The following is a 25,621-nucleotide window of genomic DNA, read 5'->3' as shown; positions in this document are numbered from 1 at the left end:
TTACAATAACCCGCAGATGGTGAGGGATGGCAGTGCTGGGCCAGAGAAACAGGAGTATGGGGATGCAGGCCTCAAAAGCTGCCTAATAGCTGACTTGCTTGTGCCCATACATGAATAGCAATCAAAGATAACTTCAAGGGTTTGGAACCGGGTAATTTCAACACCAGTTTCTCATCTGGCACATACCGGGCAGTTTGGAGGAGCAAGCTCTCTTTCTTCAGGAGGGGAGGGGTATTGAGATGGCACACTTTGTTTGGAATGCTGAGTTTAAGGTACTACAGTACTCCCCCTTATCTGTACTGTCGCCTTGCACGGCTTCAGTTAACAATTAACTATGGTCTGAAAATATTAAACAGAACATTTCAGAAATAAACAATTCATATGTTTTAAATTGTGCACCGCTCAGCATCGCGCGATGAAACCTCACCCCATCCCACTGTGTCTGGGGATGTGAATCACCCTTCTGTGAGCATCCCCATACCGTGTAGCCGCCCGCCCCACAGTCACTTAGCACGTCTTGGGCGTCAGATGGACTCTCCCGTTATCGCAGCGTTGGTGCTCAGGTAACCCTTACTGTAGCCCAATGCTACATCTCAGTGCCTACGTCACTGCCCTCACTTCATCTCCTCACAGAGGCACTGTATCACCTCACACCACGAGAAGAAGGGTGAGTGCAGTATAATAAGATATTTTAGAGAGCAAGACCACATTCACATAGCTTTTATTACAGAATATTGTTGTCATTATTCTATTTTATTATTAGTTAATGTTGGTAATCTCTTACTGTGCCCAATTTATAAATAACAATTTATTATAGGTATGCATAAGAAAAAGCACAGCATATATAGGGTTGGTACTATGTGTGGTTTCAGGCATCCACTGGGGGTCTTACGACATACCCCCGAGGGTAAGGTGGGACTACTGTAATCCCATTACCACCACGAACCCAAGCAAACACTAAGCTTATTTCTTACAGTGTAAATTTTCTTTTTCTGGACTATACAATGAAATATTTTGCATCCATAGAAATTAGTCATAATCACTGATAACTAGTTACAAAAACTAAAAGATATTATATATAGGATTAGCCTATATGTGTTTATGTGAAGGGAGAAAGAGACAGGAAAACTTGAATGATAGTCTCCAAAATGTCAGTAGGGGTTACTCCTGAGTCATAGAAATATGAGTACTTTTTTGCTGTTGTTGAAATCTATGATGAGAAAAAAAATACAAGTTATCTGAGGATATGGCTCCTGAAATGGGTTCTCTCAAGGTTTTTCCTTCCATGGAGTGTCTGATTAAGAGGGTGGAAATTTAAATTGCCTCTGGACATGAGAGGGTTATTTTTCTAAAGTCTCAGGAGCTGGGGGTATGCCAATTCGAAATAAAGTTATTGGCCTTGGCTGGTGTAGCTCAGTGGATCGAGCACCAGCCTGTGAACCGAAAGGGTAGCTGGTTCAGTTCCTAGTAGGGCACGTGCCTGGGTTTCAGGCCAGGTCTGGGAACATGCGAGAGCAACCAGTTCATGTTTACTGTCTTCCTTCCCCTCTCTCTAAAAATAAATAAATACAATCTTTTGAAAATAAATAAAGTTATTGGGTGATATGACTAGTAGTTGCATGATTTAAGTGTTCCAGAGCCTGTAAAAGCAGATCCAGAGCCTGTAAAAAGTCAGAGTAGGTATTGATGCTTCAAGACTGCTTGTTACTTACAAGGCTACTTACTCAGCTTTTCTACCTTTGGGTAAGCTTGGCCTCTTGGGGATACTTTAGTCAATGCTAGCTTCAAGGAGAAGGGTAAGAATAGTGCGAGGGTGTCATTCCATTTCTTCTGGGGTCCCAGCTTTGATGCCCAGGGGCAGAAGCACAAACACCTACATGCCCCTCTCCTAAGAAGGGAGAGTGGAAGATGAGTGAGCTTCTCCTTTTCCTTTATTTTCCTTCTTGCTCTCCCTCAGCTTTTGTAAAGAAATCTCCCCATTTTCTTTAGAATGTTACTTCTTAAAGTGGGCATTACAGAGTATGTAATTGGATCATCTATTGTATGCCAATGTTTTTTAAGAACAAATGTGGTACTTTATCTCTGTGTATTTTTTGGAGACTGTTTTCTTCAAAAGGGGACAACACTGTTAGAAACAGGCATGCTTTAGCCAAGAGCACATACTTTGGTGTGAGCTGACAAGATTCATTTATGACCCTGTTTCTTGAAATAAAATCCAGCCTATTGTGAGGAACCAAACTATACCTCTGGAAGCAGGAATTTCTTCTGGAGTCTGGAAAACTTCAAACACATTTTTTTTTTACCATTTCTAATAGTCTATTTCTAAAAGATGTGGGAAATGTTTCATTATTCGAAGACAATGTGACTACTTCTATATTTTGATAACATCACCAGTTCCCGGTCAGTGGGGCCCAAATCCGTAAAGCTTTGCCTAACTGTTAATGCCTGAGGGCAGAAGGGACTCCAGAGCCAAACCTCAGGATTTTTATGGAGGAAGGAGATGTTTTAAAATGGTGGGGAAAAACCTTCTCTCACCCATTAATTTGGCTGACAGCAATGTGACTCTTTAAGGAGCTTTGCCTTCCGGAGTGGGGTCCATAAAGAGGGTGGTCCCAGGCCCCTCACTGAATCTCTAGTGTAGATGCCCAGTGTTCTTCAATGATATATAACTGGAGCAGACCAGATCATGGGGTTTTAATAGCCTGCTCTGCGGTGTGTGTAAGTTTGCAAAGGCTTGGTGCCTACTGTCTTTTTTTAGGACATTGATGGAAAGTCCCAGTGCTCACATTTTATGCTTATTAGTGATACTTTTCATGAATTTCCTGGGCTAAAGTGACTTTCTCACACTGTTTAATGACTTTGGTTTAACTCCCTTTCTGTGTAGGATGTTGTAAAGATTAATTAGCCAATGTTCATAAAGTGCTTTCAAGCTGAAAAGTGCTGCACAAGGGTGTACAGACTCATTAGCTTCTTAATCGTTAAGGCTTTTTAGCCTTTTGGCATTTGGAAACTAGGTGGTAAAGGGCAAATTAGTTTTTTTTCATGGAGGAGGGGGACTTCAGAAAAAGCAGAATAGAGTAGCAGATCTTTTTCTAAAGACATCTGTTGGACTGAGATGGAAAAAAAGATATTAAAATATTTTGTTTTTTATTATCTTCTATTTTCCTACTGCTTCAGCTTCTTACTCTCTGCTTTCAAAATGTATTTGCTTGCTTATCCTGCACATTTATTTAGAAATTCTATAGATTATATTGTCATATGGATATTCGTAATGGAGTTCAGTCTGGCCGCAGAGTGTTGAATTGCTGTGCCAGTGAATGACACAGGGTACATCACTGGCTTTGTAAGCAAAGGCCCCGTCTGAGTTTGCAATGTGTCATGAAGGTATGATGTTGCCTCCATACGCAGTTTTATACGTGCACACGCACATGCGCACACACACACACAGGGTCCGGCAGGAGTAAGGCTGCTTGAATGTGGTTGGCAGGGTGTGTGGATGTCTTGCACGAGATGGACAGCAAGTTGAACATTTCACCTGAAATGTCGTGTGGCGTGCTCGAGCGTGCTGTTGTTACATAACAGAATTGCACGCTTATGATTTTGTAATAAAAAGGGGCATTATGTGTGCTGGACTATATATATATGTAGATAGATATATAGATATATGTAGATATATGTGTGTGTGTGTGTGTGTGTACATCTATGTGATTCATTAAGCTTTTCTTTGAGGCTGGAAGAGTATAAATTGTCCACCAAAATGCACAAAGAGGTCCTCCAGAGACTAAGATGGAAAATCTACAAAGAATTAGATTGACAGCTGACCTTTTAGCCGCATCAACTGCACATGACAGGGGAATAATATCTTCTACGTACTGAGAGAAAAATATCTGTCACCTAAAATTGTATACCCAGCTAAGTTATCTTTTTAAAATATTATATAATAAAGATATTTTTATACTAAACAAAACAAATCCATTTGCCACCAGTGCTAAAGAATGTTCTAAAGGATTGTTTTTAAAAAGTAAGAAAACTAATCCAGAAGAAAGAAAAAGATAATGTAATGAATGAAGAGAAAAAAATTGTTAAATACATGGTTAAATATCAATAAGCATTGACTACTAATAATGTCCAATTTGTAGTAACAATGCAAGACAGAAAGAAAAAGTTAAAATGTATACCAGAAAAACAGTGTTGAGAGTTAAATATTCCAAGATACTTATCTTATTTGCAAGGAGGCTAAAGATGTTAAATTTAGTTTTTGTTAAGTGTGTACATAACTTTTCTAGCTTAATTACTAAAATAAAGGAAATTTAATATAGTAGAGGGAAGAATCAATGAAATGAAAAAATAATTCAATAGGAACCGGCTCAGTGTAAAAAAGGAGTAGAGAAATTTAACATGGATTGTAGTAACTGTTCCTGGGAAGCTTACCTTACAATTATAAATACTAAATTATAAAAACTTTAATTTTACAATTATAAAAACTTTGTTGTGTTTATATATATATATATAAGCCTATAGGACAAATGAAAACAAAACACAGTCTTAATGATATGTGAACAGGTGTTCTAGCTTAGGATAAAATCTTCAGTAACATTATCATACAGATTACACAGGGCATGTGTTAAAGGAGAGGAACCTCAAATGTAGGGAACCCAAATCTTTTATAATGGACAGCAAGCCGGCCTAAACTCTGCTCCAGATGGTGGCATTACCTTACTTATACTACATAGTGATTCCGCTCTTGCTCAGCAAAAAGACATTATCTTTTTTCAAGACTGTTCACTCTACAAACACCCTTGAAAGATAGAGCCAATACCTTTGTTTTTAAGATGTGCAGAAATGTGATATACCCATGAAGATTTATCTTTGAACAACTTTGGATAAGTTCACAAAGCCTCAGTTTTCTTGTCTGAAAAATGGAATAAATAGTATAATTTACATAGTTTTAAGGATCAAGTGATATAGTACATATAAAATGCTTAACATCATATCCAAGGACTTTATCAATTACTATTATAAATGATTATCTTGAATAAGATATGAGCATGACTACTGAATTATTTTTCTCTATCAAATAGAATATTCCAGTTCACTGATGCTTCGAATTATAGAATCACCAAATATTAGAACCAAAAGGACCAGAAAGATTATCCAGTAAAACCAGGAATTTTACACATAAGTAAGTAAGTGTAGATGGTTTAAATGACTTGTTAACTTTCTCACAGAACAGCCAAATAAAGGACAATGGTCATCTGATTTGAAATTCAGATTCTTTTTAGTGCTTGGATCTCAATAAATAAGGATATTACATTGAATTAAATTGATATGAATTGAAGCAAGCCTGTGATGTATTAGAAAGCATTTCACATGTTTATTTGATCATTCTCTTCTTCCTATGTGCTTGACCTATAAAAACCACCTTAAATTTAGCTCCCGAGAGCAAGTAAATACAGAAAGGAAGGAAGGGTGGAAAGTTAATTTCAATAATCCATATCTCCTCCTCACCTCCACCTTGATCACAGTTGATTTCTCCACTGCAGAGGGAAAAAACAGAAAACTGTGAGGAAAGTGTTATCTGTGTGTGTAGGTGATGTTGAAAACAGTCCCATTCTGGCTAAGGTAGGGAAGTTCTGCAGAATATCGGCAGCTTTATGCTAACAGCTTTATAATGACTTATTGACAAACTTTTTAAGACATGAGGGGGAGTAGTAAGGAAGGACAACAGGGGCCAACAGAAATAACATCTAGTTCTAGAAGGTGACATGTTGTAGACATGATCATCAATTGTAGAATTAGATGAACCTCAGTTCCTGTGTGAGTTTGAGCACGTTACTGAGTTTCCTGAGTGTAAAATGTGCATAATGTTCCTCCGTGAGGAGTTGATGTGAAATTTAATTGAAGAAATGAAGTGAGGGTGTCTGGCATATAGCAGGTCCTCATTAAATATTCGTTTACTTTGAATAAAATTCAGTGAAGGAATTTATCCTGAAAAAAACCTGTAAAAATGAAACCATTGATTTTTTGCCTCTACTTAATAGCAGTCCCACTGATTTTTTTCTCGCTTCTTTAAGACTGAGGCCACAGTATTAGCTTCTACACATTCTGAAATACTTTCAGGGACCCCAGGTCAGAGTTAAGTATGCCCAGGTAGTCAAAGCAAGACTTTAGTAGGGAAAAAATGATAAGGAAGGTGAATTTCCCTTCATCTTTTGTCCACTTCAAGACCTCTGCAAATCACTTTTCACTCCAGGTAATTCTCTTCTGGGTGTCCCAGAAGTGTCTCCTGCCTGCCTGCCCCTGGGCAGGTGTGCTCTTGCTGCTCCCATCCCTCCCCCAACTGTGAGCACTGCACTGCCCTCTTTTGGGCATAGTAGAAACTGCTGTTTCTCTTTGCCTTGCATCATACATCATAGTGTGTGTGTGTGTGTGTGTGTGTGTGTGTGTGTGTGTGTGTGTGTGAGAAAGAGAGAGAGAGAGAGAGAGAATATGCTCTTATCCCTCTGCTTTAGAGAAGTCCCAACAATATGTCACTTGTCACAATGACATACTTTATGAAGATTTAGCTAAATAAGGCTTTAGATTTTTACCTGTGACATTCGCTCTTCCTCTGGAATTAGAGATTGTGGAATTGAATTTGATGGAGAGTTCCAGGAAGTATGGAAAATCCCTACACATACAGCCTGTGACGAGAAATTATTTGTTAGGATCAGGCCCATCATACCTGTTTCTTCCCGTAGGAGGAGAGCTCTTTTAAAGAATCCCCAGCCATTTTTCAAACAGACTTTTGTAGGACTATATCACCAACTTGCATTCATGTCAACTTATGTCAGCACAGTAGTGAACACAATTTGAGCTCTTTTGCACGGAGCTCCTAGGTTCTCTGGCCTCCAGGTTCATACTGGGCCTATCCGAACAGGCATACTAAAATCTGCAGCTGCCAGAGTTGTAGGATCAAGCTGAGATCCCTGCTTATAGATACATGCATATAAAGAAATTGACTTAGACCCTGCCTACCTCTAAATTTGAGTGTGGACACTTTCCTTAAATTCTAGATATATCAGAGTTTATTCATTTATTCATTTTTCATTGTTCAAAGGAGGCATACAAAGATGATTTGGACCCAGATCCTGTATCTTAGCCACCAAAATCTGTTGCTTCACTTTCTGTCTTCATAGATGTGACTGTCTCTTTACCTAATGCTCGATTGAGACCATCTGGTAGTTAGCGCTGAAAAATATCCCTTCTGAAGTTAAGCTGCTAGTATCAACAACTCCATGCTCAGTTTCTGTGGTGGAAAAGAGAGTATTGCAATCAGGTGTAGCCAGGAAATGTGGAGTTTGGTTCTGTGATGTTTCAATATTCTTAACATTCTCTTTGTCCCCAGGTTATGCAGATGTATCTTCCGTTTTGCGGAATCGCCATATCTAATGCTCAGGTATTTGCCGCCTCAAGGAAAGAATATGAAAGAAGCAGGGTGAGTAAAAAGAAACATGGCTGATAAGCCTCAAAAGTCTGTCTTTCTAGAGTCTGTGAGTCATTATGTCTTTTAAAAACTGCAGATGACCTTTGAATAGTCCAGGAACCTTTTTTATTTCTATAATCCTTCAAGTCTATGGTTGAAGATCCCTTTAAGCAATGAGTCCAAATTGAAGTGGATACAAATTCTCTGTTGTTGTTTGGAGGAAATAGTACCACCTTCTCTTAACAAGGAAATTAATTTCACATCTACACTATAAGATAATAGATATAGTCTTGCTTACATATAGCTTTGAAACAATAACACAATTTAGTAATATTTTCACAATTCAATTCTGTTAAGAAGCCAGGTATGTTACAAATGATTTCATCCTACGTCAAAAATTTGATGTTTGAACTGAAAGGTTTTCTGGAGGACTATCAGAAAATAACTGGACAACATGTAAACACTATTTTATAGGACTACAAAGAAACACACACATAAGGATGGGTCTTATTACCTCTACAAGTTTAGTACTTAAAAAAAAAAAAAACCCATACTCTGGCTTGTGTGGTTCAGTGGATTGAGCATCAGCCTACAAACCAAAAGGTCACTGGTTCGATGCCCAGTCAGGGCACATGCCTGGGTTGTAGTCTAGGGCCCCAGCTAGGGTGTGTAGGAGGCAACCAGTTGATGTTTCTCTCATTCATCGATGTTTGTCTCCCTCTCTTTCTCCCTCCCTCCTTTCTCTCTAAAAATAAACAAAAAAGAAAAACCAAAGACAGATGCTCAAAAAATACTAAATTATTACATAGGGATTAATTATATGAGGCTCACTATACTTTTAAATGTAGAGAAATTGCTGTCACAGCTTTGAAATCTATTTAATAAGAAGATGTTCTAAAAGGTTGAAAGCCCTCAATTAATTGGTAGTCAAATTGATGAAAAGTCTCACTCGCTAAGCATTATGACTTACGAGTATCTCACAGTACACAAGCAAACACAGCTCGCTACTACAGCCATCGTCTTCGGCACAGCACGCCACACCTTCTCTCTGGCTTGGATCCTGTTTCCGTCTTTAGCCCCGTGTCTCACCATTCCTCTCCTTTCATTTGGCACTCCAGCAATATATTACCCGATTTCCAGAAGACAATCTATTTTTTTCATTCTCTCATACCTTTACCCGCATTTCTCCACCTACCCCCCATGCCTCATGTCCACCTTTTGACTCTCAGTGTAATTTGCCTTGAATTTCCTTCAGGACCCAGCTGAGACTTCTGTTTAGTCTTCCCTTCTTTGTTTATTGTTTTTCCTTGTATGTATTGCCATTGTCCTATTATGGATACTTATTACATGGTATAATATCAATGGCCCTCTTCTCTGACTATATTATGAACTCCTTAAGGGACACTTCATATACTATTAATCTTTACATTTTCATGTATGGCACAATTCATTTACTCATTCAACAAATATTTATTCAGACACTATCTGTTCAAAGTCCCTGCCCTCTGAGAGCTTGCTATTCTAGTGGGAACAAAAGATAAAATGAGCAAGCAAAAAATAACATAGTGTAGGTTGTGATAAGTGCTATAAAGAAAACTTAAGTGAGTTAAAGGGATAGGGATGTGCTGTTGAATAGTTGGGGAGGACACTTATTTCAGAGAGTGATTAAGAAGGTCTGTATAAGGAGATAATATTTAAGTGTGGACCTGGATTAAATGAAGGAGCAAAGCCACACAAAAATCTAAGAAGAGCTTTGCAGGCAGTAGAAATATTAAATGCGAAGGCCCTGGCACAAGAGAACACTTGTCTAGAGAGAGAGGAGGCTTTCCTCCTCTCTCAAATAGCCAAAGCAGTTCTGAAAAAGAACAAAGCTGGGGCAATCACACTTCTTAATTTCAAACTACACTATAGTAATAAAAACATTATGGTGCTGGCCTCAGCAACAGATACCTAGACCAGTGGAATAGAATCTAGAGCCCAGAAATAAATCCACGCACATGTAGTCAACATACATTTGAGAAGGGAGCCAAGGATACTTAATGGAAAAAAGATAATTCTTTCTCAGTAAATGGTCACAGTTGGGAAAACTGGATATTCATAAGCAAAAGAATGAAATTGGATGCTTATCTTATTATACCAATCACAAAAGTTAACTTGAAATGGATTAAAGACTTAAAGATAATACTGGAAGCTGTAAAACTCTGGGAAGAAAACATTGGGGGAAATCTGCAGTGATTTTTTGTTTGATCTGACACAAAAGCACAAGCAATAAAAGCAAGAATAAACAAGTGAAGTTAACCCCAAGCTTAAAAGCTTCTACACAGCAAAAGAAACAATCAACAAAATTAAAAGGCCACCTATGGAATGGGAGAAAATATTTACAAACCATGTACATTAGATATGGGATTAATATCCAAAATATACAATTCAACAGCAAAACTCCCAAATAATCCAATTGAAAAATGGCAGAACATTAAATAGACATTTCCCCCCATAAAGAAGACATATAATGGCCAACTGGTGCATGAAATGGTGCTCATCATCAGTAATTACCAGGGAAATGGAAGTCAAACCCACAACAAGTTACCACCTCACACCTATTAGAATGAATTTTATCCAGAAGACAGGAGATAATAAATGAGTGAGGATGTGGAGAAAATGGAATCCTGTGCACCATGTGTGAGAATATAAATTGGTAGAGCCACCATGGAAAGCAGAATGGAGGTTCCTCCCAGTTAAAAATTGAACTTCCATATAATCCAGCAACCCCACTGCTGGGAATAGATCCAAAGGAAATGACATCACTATCTTGCAGAGATATTTGCTTCCCCATGTTCTTTGCAGCATTATTTACAGTAGCCCAGATATAAAAACAGCCTAAGTGTCCACTAATGGATGAGTACATAAGGAATTATAGTATATATACACAATAGAATATCATCCGCCCATAAAAAAGAAGGAAATCCTGCCACTTGTGACAACATGGAGGACCTTGAAGGCACTGTGCTAAGAGAAATAGGTCAGACAGAGAAAGACAAATACTGTATGATCTCACTTACATGACGGATCTATGAGAAGCAGAACTCATACAAACAGAGAGTAGAAGGATGGTTGCCAAGGCTGGGGTGTGGGCCAAATGGAGAGATTCTAGTCAACGTGTAAACATTTTCAATTGTAAGATGAATAAATTGTGGGGGCATAATATTCAGTATGGTGACTATACAAAAACAGTTAAGTAATCTAAATTTTGGGGAGATCAGGATTCAAGATTAATATTTAGGAACTATAGAGATGATATTTAAAACTAGACTGTCAGGTGGGTTAACCTGGGAGACAATGTGTGGATAAGAGAAGGGAAGAGATCCACGGACGAGGCCCGGGGCAAAGAAAGTCACTGGAAGAAGGATCGGGAAATGCGTGTGAAGTCAGGAAGCAGGGCGTGTTCAAGTGTGGGAACGGCTTCTGGGGTCTGTTGAATTGCATATCATCCGGATTTTCTTCTCTTCTTCTCCTATTCTGGAGGTCAACCGCATCGTTATTTGAAAAACTTTTATTACTTGTTAGTACAGCAGCAATTTTTAATTAGAAACAATAAAGTTACTATAATGTGATTTGTCAGTGCAAGACTCAAGACAGAATGAGTTTTTCCTTTGAGATAAATGTTCTTTTGTGTGGGTCCCAGAGGCCCTATCCACGCAGTCACAACAAATTGCAAAGTTAAATAATTGTTCGGTTAATGTGATCCATCTGAAGAAATAGCCTGCATGATTGCAGAAATAATGTTTCCCCTTAATAACAGGGGATTTTATTGGTAATTATTCAGACAATTGCCACATCTTTGATGTTATATTTGAATATGAAATTATTGCACACTGACCTCTATAGTGATTTGCTGTCCCAAAGCCATATTGTCAGGAAGCGCTTAAAACTTTTTTCACCTCCTGGTGTTTCTGTTTACTTTGGGGTCATAGAACAATCCTTAGTCACTTTCACAGCTCTCTTTAGAGAAAACACTACCCAGGATATTTGGTCCTCTTTTAGATGCTCAGTGAGCCAGACTCATTTCATAGAGCCATTAACTCACTCAAATTCTTTTCCACCTGATTAAACTCAGAGAAGAAATTTTCAAATGATTTCAGGACAAATCAAATTCATTGCTGAAGTTGAAATTAGCCATGTTCCTGGGATGATGATCAACACCATCTCCCTGAATAGATGTGAGTTTGAAAACCCATGAAATCCTTTTGTGAGGTGTCAGACTTGAGAGTGCACATCTTATTAAATTCTGTTGAATAAAGCACGCTCTGGCCAGTTCGCTGGCTGTGTAATTTTCTGATTGCTCTTTGATAGCAGCATAATATCTACCACCTGTACATAGCACACTAATCTTAAATTTCTGGAAATATCCATGTAATGAAAAACTGCAAGTAAATATTATTTCAATGCAAAGACTGCAAGCTAATAGCTGGGTAAAATAACAGGTTATTACAATTTTCTTTTCAAAGGAGTGTATAATTTTTAAGTAAGAATTTGTTTTTTTCTTTTTTCCTGCTGTTTTAATGGTGTTTTCTTTCCTGATATATATAATAGCATTCAAATGTTTTTCTGGACAGATTGCGATGAAGCAGTACTTCTTGTGCAGAAGGATTAATGGGGGTTTTATATATATATTTTTGGAAGACTCTGGAACTTAATTAGCATTTACCACTATAATTCTTTCAGACTTCTGTGAGAGATGTGTATTAGTGAAAATGAGTCTTAAGTTTGACCATGAACTATTTCTTCCTGATGGTGAGGAAGAGATGCTTTGTAATTTTCTGAGATAAATCAGAGAAACAGGTATTCATTACTTATAAAATGTTAGGTTTATCCTAGTTGCATTGCAGAAAAACTGTGTGGGGGTGGCGGAGAAGCCTATAATGAATGACTATATGGACCATGTAGTCATTAGCTAAATGGGAAAGAATCACATATATATATATATATACATATATATACATATATATATGTGCGTGATTCTATACACACACAGCTGTATGTGGGAATTATATGGGATTATATGGACTGTAACTATTCTTAAATTATGTTTTGCAGTTCAAGACTCTGTTATTAAACAAAATTATGAAAATATACATATGTCAAAATAATCATAAATTCTTTAAAAATTAGCCACACAAAAGTATTTATATTTTACTATTGCAAAGACTAAATGGAATTTTGAAAGAAAAAAACCAGTATTTTTATTCAGTCCTCTATCCACCTAAATACATCCATTTCATGTTTCCCAGGCTTTGCTAGAGGTGGTTAATGACCTCTTTGAAGAACAGACTGACCTAGAGAAAATTGTCAAGAAGATAATGCATCGGGCCCAAACCCTGCTGAAATGTGAGCGCTGTTCTGTGTTACTCCTGGAGGACATTGAATCCCCAGTAAGTCCTCTCTTCTCGGTCATGTAGAGTTGGAGACTGCGTTAATGGAATAAAGATCAGTTTATTTGCAATTAAGTCTGTGAAACTGTGACTTGAACCACTCTTTTCATGACTCTTCTAATCATGTGGTGGGTTTTTATATGACGGAAGTTTTTAATTTTTTTACCTGTAGATTCAGTCTTCTTTTGCTGTCACCTTAGAGTTATAGACTCTTACGCTGTTAGAGACCTTAGAGATCTGTCTCAGTCCCGTGTACTTACACATGAAGAAGCTAAGGGATTAAATGGCTGGCCCAATCTCACAATAGAAGCGGAATAGAAGACAAGCTCGGGTGCCAGCCTTCCATCATATTCTCCCAGACAGGCCCTCAGTACTTTCGGGTGTGGACTGCAGTCTAGACAACGCTCCGCTCCGCAGCCCTCTTCCTGGGAGGTGGGAGCAAACCAACACTGGAGAGCAGCGCACCTGGCTCTTGGAGCCTGCACCTTCGTGCTTGAGCTGAGTGAAGGGACCTGAGCTGAGGCTGGGCTGTGCAGCAGAGGTTTGTCTAGCTGCTTCTGAAGTGCGCAGAGCACCAGTCAGGTGGAGGAAGCTCATTTCTTCTTCACCGCAGGGATTCCTGTTACTCCAAAGGCAAGCATCAAGCTAGTTCAAGGACTTACACCTGCTTCATCTCAGCTTTCAGGTTCTGTTAACCCTTTGGCTCTTTGGGGGAAGTCTGCTGGGTAAATACACAACAGTATTGAAAATAATGCTCATCCTCAATCTACCTTCCTGAAAGTTGAATGTCTAAACCAACCCTCAGCGGCAATGTGATATTTTTGCTGTGAACTTTCTTCAAAGACCAAGAATTGTCTAGCAATTAAATGCTATTTTAATACCTCAGAGAATATTTTACTGTGCTTTACCTAGAAAAGGTTATCATCTTTTCTTTTTAGTTTGTGTTTCTCAAAGAATAAGAACCTTAGGGTAAATTTTGGAGATATAATAAGTATTATAAAATTTATACATTAAGTTTTTAGAAAATCTATATAAGTTTAAAATGCTTAGAACTGTTTCCCCATATTTTAGCAGAGCTTGAGGTTTTTTTCTATTCCAGCAGGTGTGGTTTAAACCAACAATGGTCTTCCAAGTATCCTGTGACTGTGTAAACCTTGGCAGAACACACACACACACACACACAACAGCCCGTACTTACGGCATGCTTCTGGTTGGCTTTGTGAAGCACTTGAGTTCATTTCATCCTCACTGCGTCCTTATTAGATAGGTATTATTATCATCCTCATTTTGTAGATGAGGATACAATGCTCAGAAAGTTGAATGACTTGCTACAGTCTCTCCCACCACCTGACTCTCAAACTCCTGAAAGGGCGGGGTGCTCCTTGGTGTCTGGCAGGCTGTGAGCTCTCACTACACAAAGGCAAGAAGGGGCAGTTGCTGGGGTTCCCTGAGTCACTCCCAGATCCCTGTGAGGGCAAGTGGCCGAGGGGCCAGGTGACCATGAATATTACATTAAAACATCATAAGAGAAGAGAAGACAACTCTAAAATGTAATATGAAGAATATGGTATGAAGAATAAAATTGAATATGAAATGGAAAGTAATACAGTATAAAAAGTTAAGAGAAAATGATAAAAAATGGAGTCAGAATATAGAAAGTCCAAAATAAAGATAATTGGTGTCTCTGAGGAGAACATGACAAATGGAACAGGCAAAACACTCAAAATTATAATACAAAGACATTGTACTGAAATAAAAACAAATTCAAATTTATGGACTGAAATAACACATTATTTCTGGAAAAGTTAGTGCTGACTGCTTAGTACTGAAACACATTCAGCATTAAAGGACTTCAAAGATAACCCAAGCATTCTATAGGCATCCAGACAAAAGAATCAAGTCACCTATTGGAAGGAATTTATTCTGTGTAGACTTTCCTGTTCCATTCTCCAGGGCTAGGAGAAAATGTAGCAATAACTACAAAGTCCTCAGGGAAAGAAAATGTGACCCCATGATTTTAAATCCAGTCAAGTTAATATTCAGTTATATAAGCCATAGACAGGCATTTTTAAATTATCAAGAAAGGCATCAGGAAATACAGTTCCAACTGTCCTTCCTGAAAAATACAAGTGGTTGATATCCAGCCAAGCAAGTGGTGGAGAAGGCATGGATAAAGACATGATAAATAAGGCTAGTATTGAGTATGGAATGGATCTAAATGTAGAGCCAAGGCTAAAAATGGTGTCTCCTATACTTATAGAAACAAATGTAAGCCTTACATTATAAACCATTACAATTGTCGTGGCTCACAGTGTCCCCCAAAGTGCCATAGGGGCATCAGATGCCTGCACATGCAAGTTCAGAAAAGGAGCATTATGCTTGGAGAACCCATCCCTTTTCCCTTGAGGGGTATTGAGCCTGCTGTTTGGAGAGACACGTTACCTCATCTCCAGGTTCGCTCATGGCAGACACAACCTGTGAAAGGACCCCATGGGAAGAGGTCGGGCGGTGCCGTGTTGGCAGACACTGGAGCACCGTGCGCTCAGAGCCCATGCGGGCTGCCTCCCCCCACCAGGTTCTGGGTTATATGCAATATTTTAATTTTAATGTGTTAAATTTATCAATATTCCTTTTTGATTTGTGCTTTATGTTTGTTTGGGGTTTTTTTAACAGCTTTACCTCCATGTTAAAATGACTTTCTCTTATACCTTCTTTAACCCATCTGGTATTTATGGTTTTTTATATCCATCTAGAATTTGTTTTTTGTATGGTGTAAAGCTGTAGGTGTGTGTGTGTGTTTGTATGAACCATTGCCTCAGCTGTTTCCCCCGACTCTGTAGTGCCCCTTCTATGTTGCATGGTTTCCGTGTATACCTGAGTCTGGTTCTGAGCTCACTAGTTTGCCCCACTGGTCTCGGGCTGTTTCTGCACCAGCCTCACACCGTCCGAATTTCTATAATTTTGTAATACTCTTGGTATCTGATAAGCAAGTCCTCAGTGTTGTTCTCCTTTGAAATGGACTTGGCTGTTTTTCACTTGCTGCTCTTCCATATAGATTTTAGGAGTAACTTTCAATTTCCATGAAAAACTCTGTAGAGATTTTGATTGAAAATTCTTTAATTTACAGATCCAATTTAGGAGATGTTGGCAAGTAATAGAATATACAAGGTAAACGGCTTAAACAGTAAGATTTGTCTTGTATAACAAGAAGTCTGCAGGAGGCGGTGCTGGGGGCTGTGCAGCAGCCAGGTGATACAATGAAGGACCTGGGCTCCGTGCACTTTCCCGTGTTCATCCCAGTGGGCGGCCTTCAGCACCTGGCTTTGACCCTCATCATCCAGGAGGCTGGCGCAGCTCCAGGCAACGTGCCATCTGATGACTAAGTGTGTATCAGGAGAAGAAGAAAGGGAAACTTCTTCCCACATATCTTTCTTTTTCTCAGGGAGGAAAGTGCTTTTCAAAAGGGGTTTTTCCCGTTGACTTTCCACGACCCATTAGTAAAGAACAAAATGATGCTGTTCAAATCATTGATGTTCTTAGTATTTTTGTTTCTCATCTATCATTCTCTGATAGAGGGGTGTTCAAACCATCAGCCTGAGATTTACTGGTATCATCTTGTCCAATTCTGTAGCCTGTTATCTATATTAATTGTGTATGTGTTTTAATTTGCACTGCAGCTTATTTTTGTGGAAAAGTGTTTTTGTTCATTTGTTCATGCATTTGTTTTCTTTCATTCTTTCCTGTAGTCTTCCTCCCTGACCGACAGTGTGCACAGTTCCTTGACCCTTGGTCAAGAACCAGGTCCAGCATGGGTCTCCTGCTATGTGGCAATATTACGCTAGACCTGAGGCAGCTTGGTTCAGGTTCTGGAGGTGAGGCTGAGTCATCTGTCCCAGAGCAACACTTTGAGACCCCAGACCCCGCAGGAGCTGAAATTCCAGCCCTTGCTGCCTGCCTTTTTCTGCACCTGGAGCTCAGGAGGCCTGTCTCCAGGCTTGTGCCTCAGAGATCTCCTTTTCCCCTTCCTCTCCCCTTCTCTTTTCTCTTCCTTTTAATTTCTAGATGTCATTCTGATTTTCTCCTTCTGTACTTTCTCAGTCTTTGTTCTGGTTTTGTGAAGAGCACAGATGTGTCAAAGCATGAATTTATAGCACCATCTCTAAACGCATTACATACACTACATTTTATGGTCAGAAAAAACGTATCACTTCAGGAAGAAATATGCTGAAACTTTTCTTTCTCCAAAAATAATGTGTGCTTTTCCCTCGTTTATTAGAACCATTCCAGGAAACAAAAACTTCTAATTATTTTTTGTGGTTTGACTATTTTAAAAAACTGGTTACTGCAGATGTATGATATTTTATGGCCTCTGCATTTGAGGGGGGAAAGGAAGAAAATAATTAAAACCTGGGTGTAGAAGCTCGGTGCATCATCCTCTTACCTCAGTGTTTGGGGGCTCCATTCATAGTCTTTACACTGTCCAGTCACGTGTAAACTGATCAGGTTACTCAGTCGATGCCAAAAATGGAAATGAGAAATACCTTGCTAGCCCTCTCCCCTGCCAAAATTAATATTTCACCCTGTTTTGCTTCTGTTAAGTGTTTCAGTCAATCAATTTCAAGTGACTTTATCAATGGTATTTGCACTAGACTGAAAAAAAAATAAAAAGATTGTTCCATAGCTAGCTGCTGTCAATATTAGGAAATATTTAGTCCTTTGAACTGAATATTCCCTGCTAATGCAATTCCATTCCATGAACCTGTCTAAGCAATTTCTATCACTTCTCTTAGTTCCTTTCTAGCTTATGTATTTACTATGATCTCTATTTCTCTCTGTGCTTAGTCAAGGAAAGCAAATGGCGTCATTTTAATCTCATGTCCTTAGGCATTGTCTCAGCACCACTGTTTACAAGTGTTTTTTCCTGGATCATCCTGGTGGCTGGCAGCTATTTTCTTGTCCAGAATTCAATGAAATAGTTTAGCTGAGCTTATAAATATGGGGCTAGTTCCTGGAGTTTATTTTCTAAATCATGAAAGACAAGCTACACTTGGTTTCTAATATGTTCCTTAACATCTTGGTTCTTATGAAATATACTTATAATTAAGCTACAAAGTTAGATGGTCTTCCCTGAGTCCAACACTTCAGAGGAAGAGATGAGATGATCATCGTCTGATTGTTCTGGAACAACCATAATTCAATCCCCCCCATCTGAAATGGGTCATAAAAATTGCTCCAGGCTTTCCTTCCTATTTCCCTTTCTTTTTATTTCCTCATTTTTCTTTCTTAAACTTTCCTCCTCCGGCTAAGGAAGCTAACTAAACTCTGTTCGATTTTTGTTCCAAGTGCTTTTTCTAGAGTGCAAAATGGAAGGTACCTAAAAAAATCTCTGATGATTATCTGGTGTGTATATACATATGTATGTATACTTGTCATTAATAATATATATCTATTATATATTTGTATATATCAATGAACTTTATTAATATTTATGTCACTATATTAACACAAATCACATCAAAAATCATTTGTGTTAAATATGTGATATTTATTTATTCATTTTTTAAGATTTTATTTATTCATTTTTAGAGAGAGGGGAAGAGAAGGAGAAAGAGAAGGAGAGAAGGATCAATGTGTGGTTGCCTCTTGCATGCCCCTTACTGGGGACCTGGCCTGCAACCCAGGCTTGCGCCCTGACTGGGAATTGAACTGGTGACCCTTTGGTTTGCAGCCCACGCTCAATCCACTGAGTTACACCAGCCAGGGTAATATATTTAACATATATATGATTAAAGTTGTGAGTTGAGTTAATATACCAGGGTGGGCAAAAGTAGGTTCATAGTTGTTAGTATGGAAAAAGAAAAGCAGATTATGATTATTACGATAACTTTATTAACTCAAAAGAAAGTCAGAATGCAACTGTAAACTTACTTTTGCTCACTTCTGTGATACAGAAGTGATATCATATACATCAATATATATGATATATATTAATATATATACATGATTAATGATGTGAGCTGTGTGAGAGCAATACATGATATCATATATAGAGGTATGTTATGCACATGTTACACATATATACCTGTTATACATGTGTTAAATATATGTATATGTATACACAGATATATGTATATATTTAACACATACAAATTATATATAATATATAAAGTATATAATATATGTATGTAAAATCTCCCACTACAGAACTTCAAAGCCCATCTCTACCACATCCTGTCCAAAATCTTCACCACTTCTGAGATTTTCTGTTTCAATTAATAAAACCACCATCACATAGTGACTCAAGCTGAAAACCAAAGTGCTTTCTCAGTCTTTCTTACTGTCTACATTCAATTGTCTAGGTTCATTGCTTCTATGTTGAAACATCACTTCTAGGCGCTTCTTCCAACCCTTCTATCACGGTCTCTACTCTGCCTTTACTAATCTCTAACCCTGCTCTCCTCCTCCTGCCCCATTTCCTTGCTCACAGACAGGGCACTCTTTCTTTCCATCGATTCTTACTAGTACTTCTAGTTTTCTTTCTAAAACATGCATCTGTATCTTCCATGCTTCAAAGCATTGGCTGTCTTTTTCCTACACAACAAAGCTAAAACTGCCCCACATTCAAGGTCCATCACCTGTGCTGTCAGCCTAACGTGTGCTTCTCCTCTCTGTCCTCAGCCTCTCTCTGTCCCTTTCCTCCTCCTGTACCCCACCTCCCCAAGTTAGCTTGTGCAGGTATTTGCTTCTGTATCTTTACACATGCAGTTGCTGTGAAAGACAGAATGCACCAGACAATTAAGGAAGTGCTTTCATCCAGGCTAACCATTCATTAAAAAGGAACATCTCAAAGACGAGGAAAGGTGTCTGTGGTTTTACAGAAGCGTGCAGACAAGGCAGTTACCTGCATCATTTTGTGCATCTTAGGGCAGTCATGAGGAAGGAAGGAGGCAGGTTCTATTTTGAAGTCTGCTAGGGCAGGGCAGTCCTTTGGGGCTAGCCAATTCTGGAAGACAAATGGTAGTGGGATTTCCTGAGCATTGCTGTTTTCTGGAAGCACAGGACTCAGATGAAGTGCAAGTCCGTATTGACTGTTGTCTGCAAACCCCGCCTCTCCCCATCTATTGTCAGCCTTTCTCTTTCTAGCTCAGTGCCCATGAAAGCTAATCTCTACGTACTATACCATTTCAGCTTTCTTGTTCTCTGGCTTCCAGTTGAGTTTTACAAACAAGACAGATCAGCAGAAGATTCAAGGGCAGGAGAAGAAAGAGGTTGGGGGTACTTACTCCCCTTGTTCTTTCTCTGCCAGTGAAAGAGGAGCACACTTGTCATAGAGGTGGCTAGATTCTTCCAAGGCCCCTCTCCACAGGTCCCGCTCCTCCAAGGCACCAATGACAATGCCCTCCTTCCTTCCACGCCTCCTTTTCTCCCTCACACTCTCTTGCGTTCCCTTAGACCTAGGGCTGCTTTCCAAAGTTGCCCACACTTATGTAATAGTCCCTTTATTGAATTAGGTTCAGTTAAATTCTTTTGAGTGCTGTGTTTTCTACCGAAATTCTAACTTTGGAAAATGTCCTCACTCCTCAGCCTAGAGCACTCTGGCTGACCCTTTAGGGCGGAGTGCACATCACCCTCCTTCAACACCCTCCTCCGTGTGCTTCTAGCATTTTGAATGCACACCGGAAAAATGTTACATTTGTGAACTGTTTTCCCCTGTGTACTGTGCTGTGAGTGAACAGCATCTGCTGCACTAAGTATTTGATAACTTTTAATTGAGTGAACAAGTAATTAAAGTAAATGACTCATCAGGATAAGTGAGAAATTTATCAAGAAGGATGGTAGTGGGTATCCTCTTATTCATACCTTTGCCTTTATAGAGTAGTCCTCTTAGGGGAAAATGGGGATTACGAAAACTCTAATGAAAAAGAAGTGGTGATCACTTAGTAGATCATTTCTATTTTCTTTTTGGTGGCAGGATTCTCTGTTTGAGTGTAGGGTTTTTTTTTAAGTTGTTTTTAATTTTTTTTTTAATGGGAGAAACCAGGCCAACTAGTGCTTGATAAATATCCCATCAAAAAGACTTCTGTCCATGGACCTTTCCCAAAGAACAGGCAGAGACGCGCGGGGATGTTTGTTTCTGTCACTGTGGCACCGCACTGCCTTCCCCAGGGCGCAGCACTCAGGGCTGGTCACCAGCCAGGGAAGCTCAGAACCACTTGTTTAGACTCACTGACCTATAAACCACTTCCGATTATTTCTTTTATAAGATTCTCTTTCTACTTAGTGTACATGAGTGTGTGCATACTTACCTAATCTGTGTTTGCTTAGTGCATCCATAATAAAATCGGAATTGGATTTAAAAATAAATTTTAAAAAATGAATTAAATGGAGAACCATACAATTGGTCCAAGTCAAGAATGAAGCATGAATTTTATTTTTTCATTTATACTTTCATCTGTTTTTATTAGTCATAATCTCCACAGTGACCTATGTAGCCCACTGAATTTTATCAAAACAGTTTAACTGTTTTTGCTGTTTTGTTTTTTAGCCCAAGTATCTGACTGTAAATAATTATTTACTTGAATACATTATATTTTTTAAAAATTCCTTTAAAAATATAAATTGAGGCATGACTTCCTAGAGCTTTGCTTTTCAAAGGCACATTTGAGAGTGAAAGAGGAGCACACTTGTAATAACTGTCCCAGGACAGCAGGCTTAATTAAAGTGGCGTGGTCCTGCGTGAACGGGGACATATGTGTGTCTGTGAGTGTGTCCCCCACCGCTTCCCTCGGTGCCCAAAATTTCTATCATCACGGTGTTTCAGATTCTGACACCAGGAATACCCTTTCTGAATGTAGGTGAACTACATGGGAACATTATATACGTTAATCTACCATCAGTCATTAACAGTTTAACAGAAAGTAAGTAGTTACCTTGGTCCAGAGATGGTTCTAGACTGGAAATCAGCAACATTTTTCTATTAAGGGCCAGCTAGTAAATATTTTAGGCTTTGTGGCCTATATAGTCTCTGTTCTAACTACTCAATTCTACTGTTTAGCAGAAAGCAGCCATTGACAATATTTAAATTCATGAGTTGGTCTGTTAAAACAAAACTTTATTTACAAAAATGGATGGCGGGACAGATTTGGCCCACAGGCTCTCCTTTGCCCAACCTGCCCTAGAGGCCTGGGTGGCAGGTAGATCAGCCCATATCTCTAGAATTGTGTTACTCCGCTGGGGTTCATCTAGCTGTTCTCAACATGAGCTGGAGCCCAAGGGTATGTTGCCTCAAAGGCCCAATATTCTAGTTACTTTGAGGGTTAATTTGGTTGTAAGCCTAATGTCAGACTGCCCTAAATTCAGAGAACTTGTAAAAGGTTTCCAGCAGCATACTTGGGTTCCTAAAGATAGTTCAGACTGGGATTTCTGGGAAGATTTTAGATCCATTCTAGAATGAATCTGAAGCCCTTCATATTCAGATGGCTTGGAAACAGCTAACTTTATACACCTTATGGGACCAAGGCAGACGTTTTGCCACTTTCCTGATCTTGCCTGGCTTATAGTCAGCAGGGGGTTGGTGCCCAGCTTCATTGCTCTGCTTGTGTCTGACCACTCTCTTGACGGGACTCCAGCCTGCTCTTCTATTATCCTCATCTTGTCTGCTGTCGGCTGTAGGTCCTGTTGTGTTTCTCTCACCCACCCTTCCAGATCCCCTTCCAACACCTCTGAAAAGTACTCTTCTTCACAACTTAATGGCCCACAGTTGTTCAGCTGTGATTAGCTTTATACAAGCACATTTATATTATTTCACATATAGAAGTATTTTTATACAGTTTCCAATTATGTGAGTACTTCATTTCTTCTTTGTTTATACTTTTACTCAATTGCCAAAAGCATTTAAGGCACACTTGAGCAAAAACATACAAAATTCATAGTGAATAAATATTTTCTGAGTGCTTATTATGTGCTAGGCATGTAATAGAATGAAAGACAAAATTTTAAATAAAAGGAGAAAAGGGAAAGTACATGTTGTAACCAAAATTAAATCAAATAAACAAACTCAAAATCAAGCTATGCTGCAAAAAGATAAAACTTTGAACCTAAAGCTTTGCTCTGAACTTCCCAAAAGTCAAGGTAAAAAAATTTGTAATAGATATTGTAATTCCTTTGGTTTAATAAAAGGAATCACATCAACTGATCAAGAAACTTTTCCTGACCCATAAATTTAAATGTTTTCCCCTTCAAAATATTAATTCTTTAAAAGTTAGAGACCTTATTTATTATTATATTTTTTGGTAACTGTCTATACTATTCGGTACTTGATATACATTGCGTAATCAATATTTAACCAAAGACCAGTCAACATTAGTATTATCCTTATTTTTCTGCTAAAAACATAGGAACCGAAGAATTACCACACAAGGTGTGAAGTTAGGGAACATGTCTGTAACACTGCACTCGCTTGTGCCACCAACTACACATTTGGGGGTTCCCTAGACCATCCCAGCCTCAATAATGTGGTAGAAGCGTTCACAGAACTCACTGAAAGTTCTTATACTCACAGTTATGGTTTATTATAGGAAAGGATACAGATTAAAATCAGCCATGGGAGAGATGCACAGGCAGAGGCAGGAGGGTTCCAAAAGTCGAGCTTCCAGGTGTCCTGTCACCCTGGGGTCCTGGACAGCATTAACCTCTCCCGGCAACACTGCACGACAGCATGCATTAAGTACTGCAGACCCTGACCGGAGGGGTTACCTGAGCCTGGGCATCCAGGTTCTTCACTGGGGCTTGATCACCAAAACCCAGCTGGCCACCCATGTAGCTGACCTCAGCCTTCCTCTCCTCCACAGGTTAACTGGTTCCATGTGACCCAAAGACCCCACCCTAAATCCCATTGTTGGCATGGCTCAAAGCCCCCCGCTCTGAATTAGGGTGTTACTATCTGGCTGCCCAAGGCACCTGGGTAAACAAGGATACTTTTATCAAGGTTAGACATTCCCAAGGCTTAGAGGTCAACTTTCAGGAGCCCAGGACAAAGGCCAGACCTTTCTTTGGGTAAGGTTAACTCTGTTACACAAAGCCAACACCATGGCCGTGAACCCAGTGCCTGGTTTTGATCAGCACGCCAGGGCTGGCTGCTGGGGGACGTAGCTAGTTGTCTCCATGATATGCTCAAGTTGAAAATACACAGTCCTTGACTGTATTTCTTAAACATGTATTTAGGAAATAAAACAACAAAATGCTAGACTTAGAGGTTTTTTTTCTCCCTAGCATGTGAATTTATGTTGGAATTAAAAGTTCTAACATCTTAGAAAAACATGTTTCTCCCTTTTGGTAGTTTTTTAAAGTTCCTCCTTTATATTTCAAGAGTTCACATGTTCTGACATTTTATCAAGAGGTATTTTTAAAAAATCTTATCCATTCTCTTTATGATTCCAGATGTATAAGTTTTATAGCTATAAAAGTCCAGGATTTTCTATTCCACTTTTTGTCTTCTGGTAAGTCTCTATGCCTAAGCAGCTTTAAAAAATATATATATGTTTAAAAGATTTTTTTTCTCTTTTAATTTCTGGGCATTTCCCATCTTTGTTTTCTTAAGGCGCAGGAAGCAGTTCACTAACTATTCCAGGGAGCACTCCTTCGCGGAGCCCAGGGCACACCTAGCCCCGACCGTAAGGAAGCTCCATGCACGCCGGGACTTTTTTCCTTTCCTTCTATCAGCTGGAGCCCGGTGTCTATTGCTCTACGTGACACATGCAGACGATGCGCATTTGCTGTGTCAAACAGTGAATAACCCAATCCTTCTACAAATCTAAAGCAAACATGTGTCAAAGATTTATTAAATTCATTAATGAGAGAAACCAGCAAGCTGGTAAAGTCAGTTCTAAGGCAGGCACCAAGAGAATGCTGGCATAAGATTGCTAGGTTAGATTTTTTAAATGGTTACTATCATCCAGGAAAGCAAAGTCTTTACGATGGGCTTCTTTTCTGCTGCTCAGAAACCATTTGCTTCTCTACTTAGATAAAACTGTTTGCACAGCAATAGGCCAAAGAATCATTTGTGTAACATAAGAACAGTTTGTTGTTGCCTCAGTGGGTTCACCTGCCGACAATCACCCTGCTGGCCTTGAACTTTTACCTAGTTATTGCCATTCTGAGTCCCCATCTCACTTCGTGGGTTCAGGTGATAGGCTTCACGAGGACTTCCCCAGCTGACGCCTTCCCTCCTTTCTGTGGACCCGGCTACATTCAAATTACCCAGCGGTAACATTCCTGAGTGCCACAAGCTACCCTCCCCGTGACCCTCAATAAAGGCTGTAACTGCACTGGTATTTGCTCTGCAATTTCCCTGCCTGCGAGGTCCAAAATTTGGGCTTTGGGTAGCTTTATGTGATTCTCTGGGCATGTCAAGTCCCTCTTCCTAGGACCTGTGAATATAATAATTCTTTTTTTTAAATTTCACATGTCTTTCTGAGTGTAATTTCTGCGGCTGTGTTAGAGTGACCTTTAAAGACCCAGCGAGGGGAAGTTACTCCCCCCCCCCCCCGCCCCGTTTACAACCCACTTTGCATTGCTGTCAGTGTTTCAGAAATTCACATCTCTCCTTTCAGAGTGATATTCTACTAAATAGTAAAAAGAAGCCCAATGAGGTATTCTCCGTAATACTGGAGAGTTTAATCTGCATCTGTCAGGTCAGAAAATGAAAAGATATATCCTTCTCGATCTC

At 39.2% G+C, this 25,621-nt stretch overlaps 1 protein-coding gene across 3 annotated transcripts in view; it reads left to right on the top strand.

The window, feature by feature from the left end:
• Positions 1-25,621, top strand: part of PDE11A (phosphodiesterase 11A) — a 316,746-nt gene that overhangs the window by 93,050 nt on the left and 198,075 nt on the right. For 2 of the 3 annotated variants that reach the window (XM_024561537.3, XM_045196309.2), the window contains exons 3-4: positions 7,388-7,477; positions 12,754-12,894. In XM_024561537.3, coding sequence (XP_024417305.2) covers positions 7,388-7,477; positions 12,754-12,894 — 231 coding nt within the window. Of the gene's footprint in view, positions 1-7,387; positions 7,478-12,753; positions 12,895-16,647; positions 16,767-25,621 lie in introns of those variants that run through there. The other variant, XM_045196313.2, reaches the window with a different exon arrangement.

Source organism: Desmodus rotundus, chromosome 2 (genome assembly GCF_022682495.2).
Source record: "Desmodus rotundus isolate HL8 chromosome 2, HLdesRot8A.1, whole genome shotgun sequence".
Lineage (NCBI taxonomy): Eukaryota > Metazoa > Chordata > Mammalia > Chiroptera > Phyllostomidae > Desmodus > Desmodus rotundus.
The sequence above is the reverse complement of the archived record's forward strand: the minus strand, read 5'-3'. Positions and strand labels throughout refer to the sequence as shown.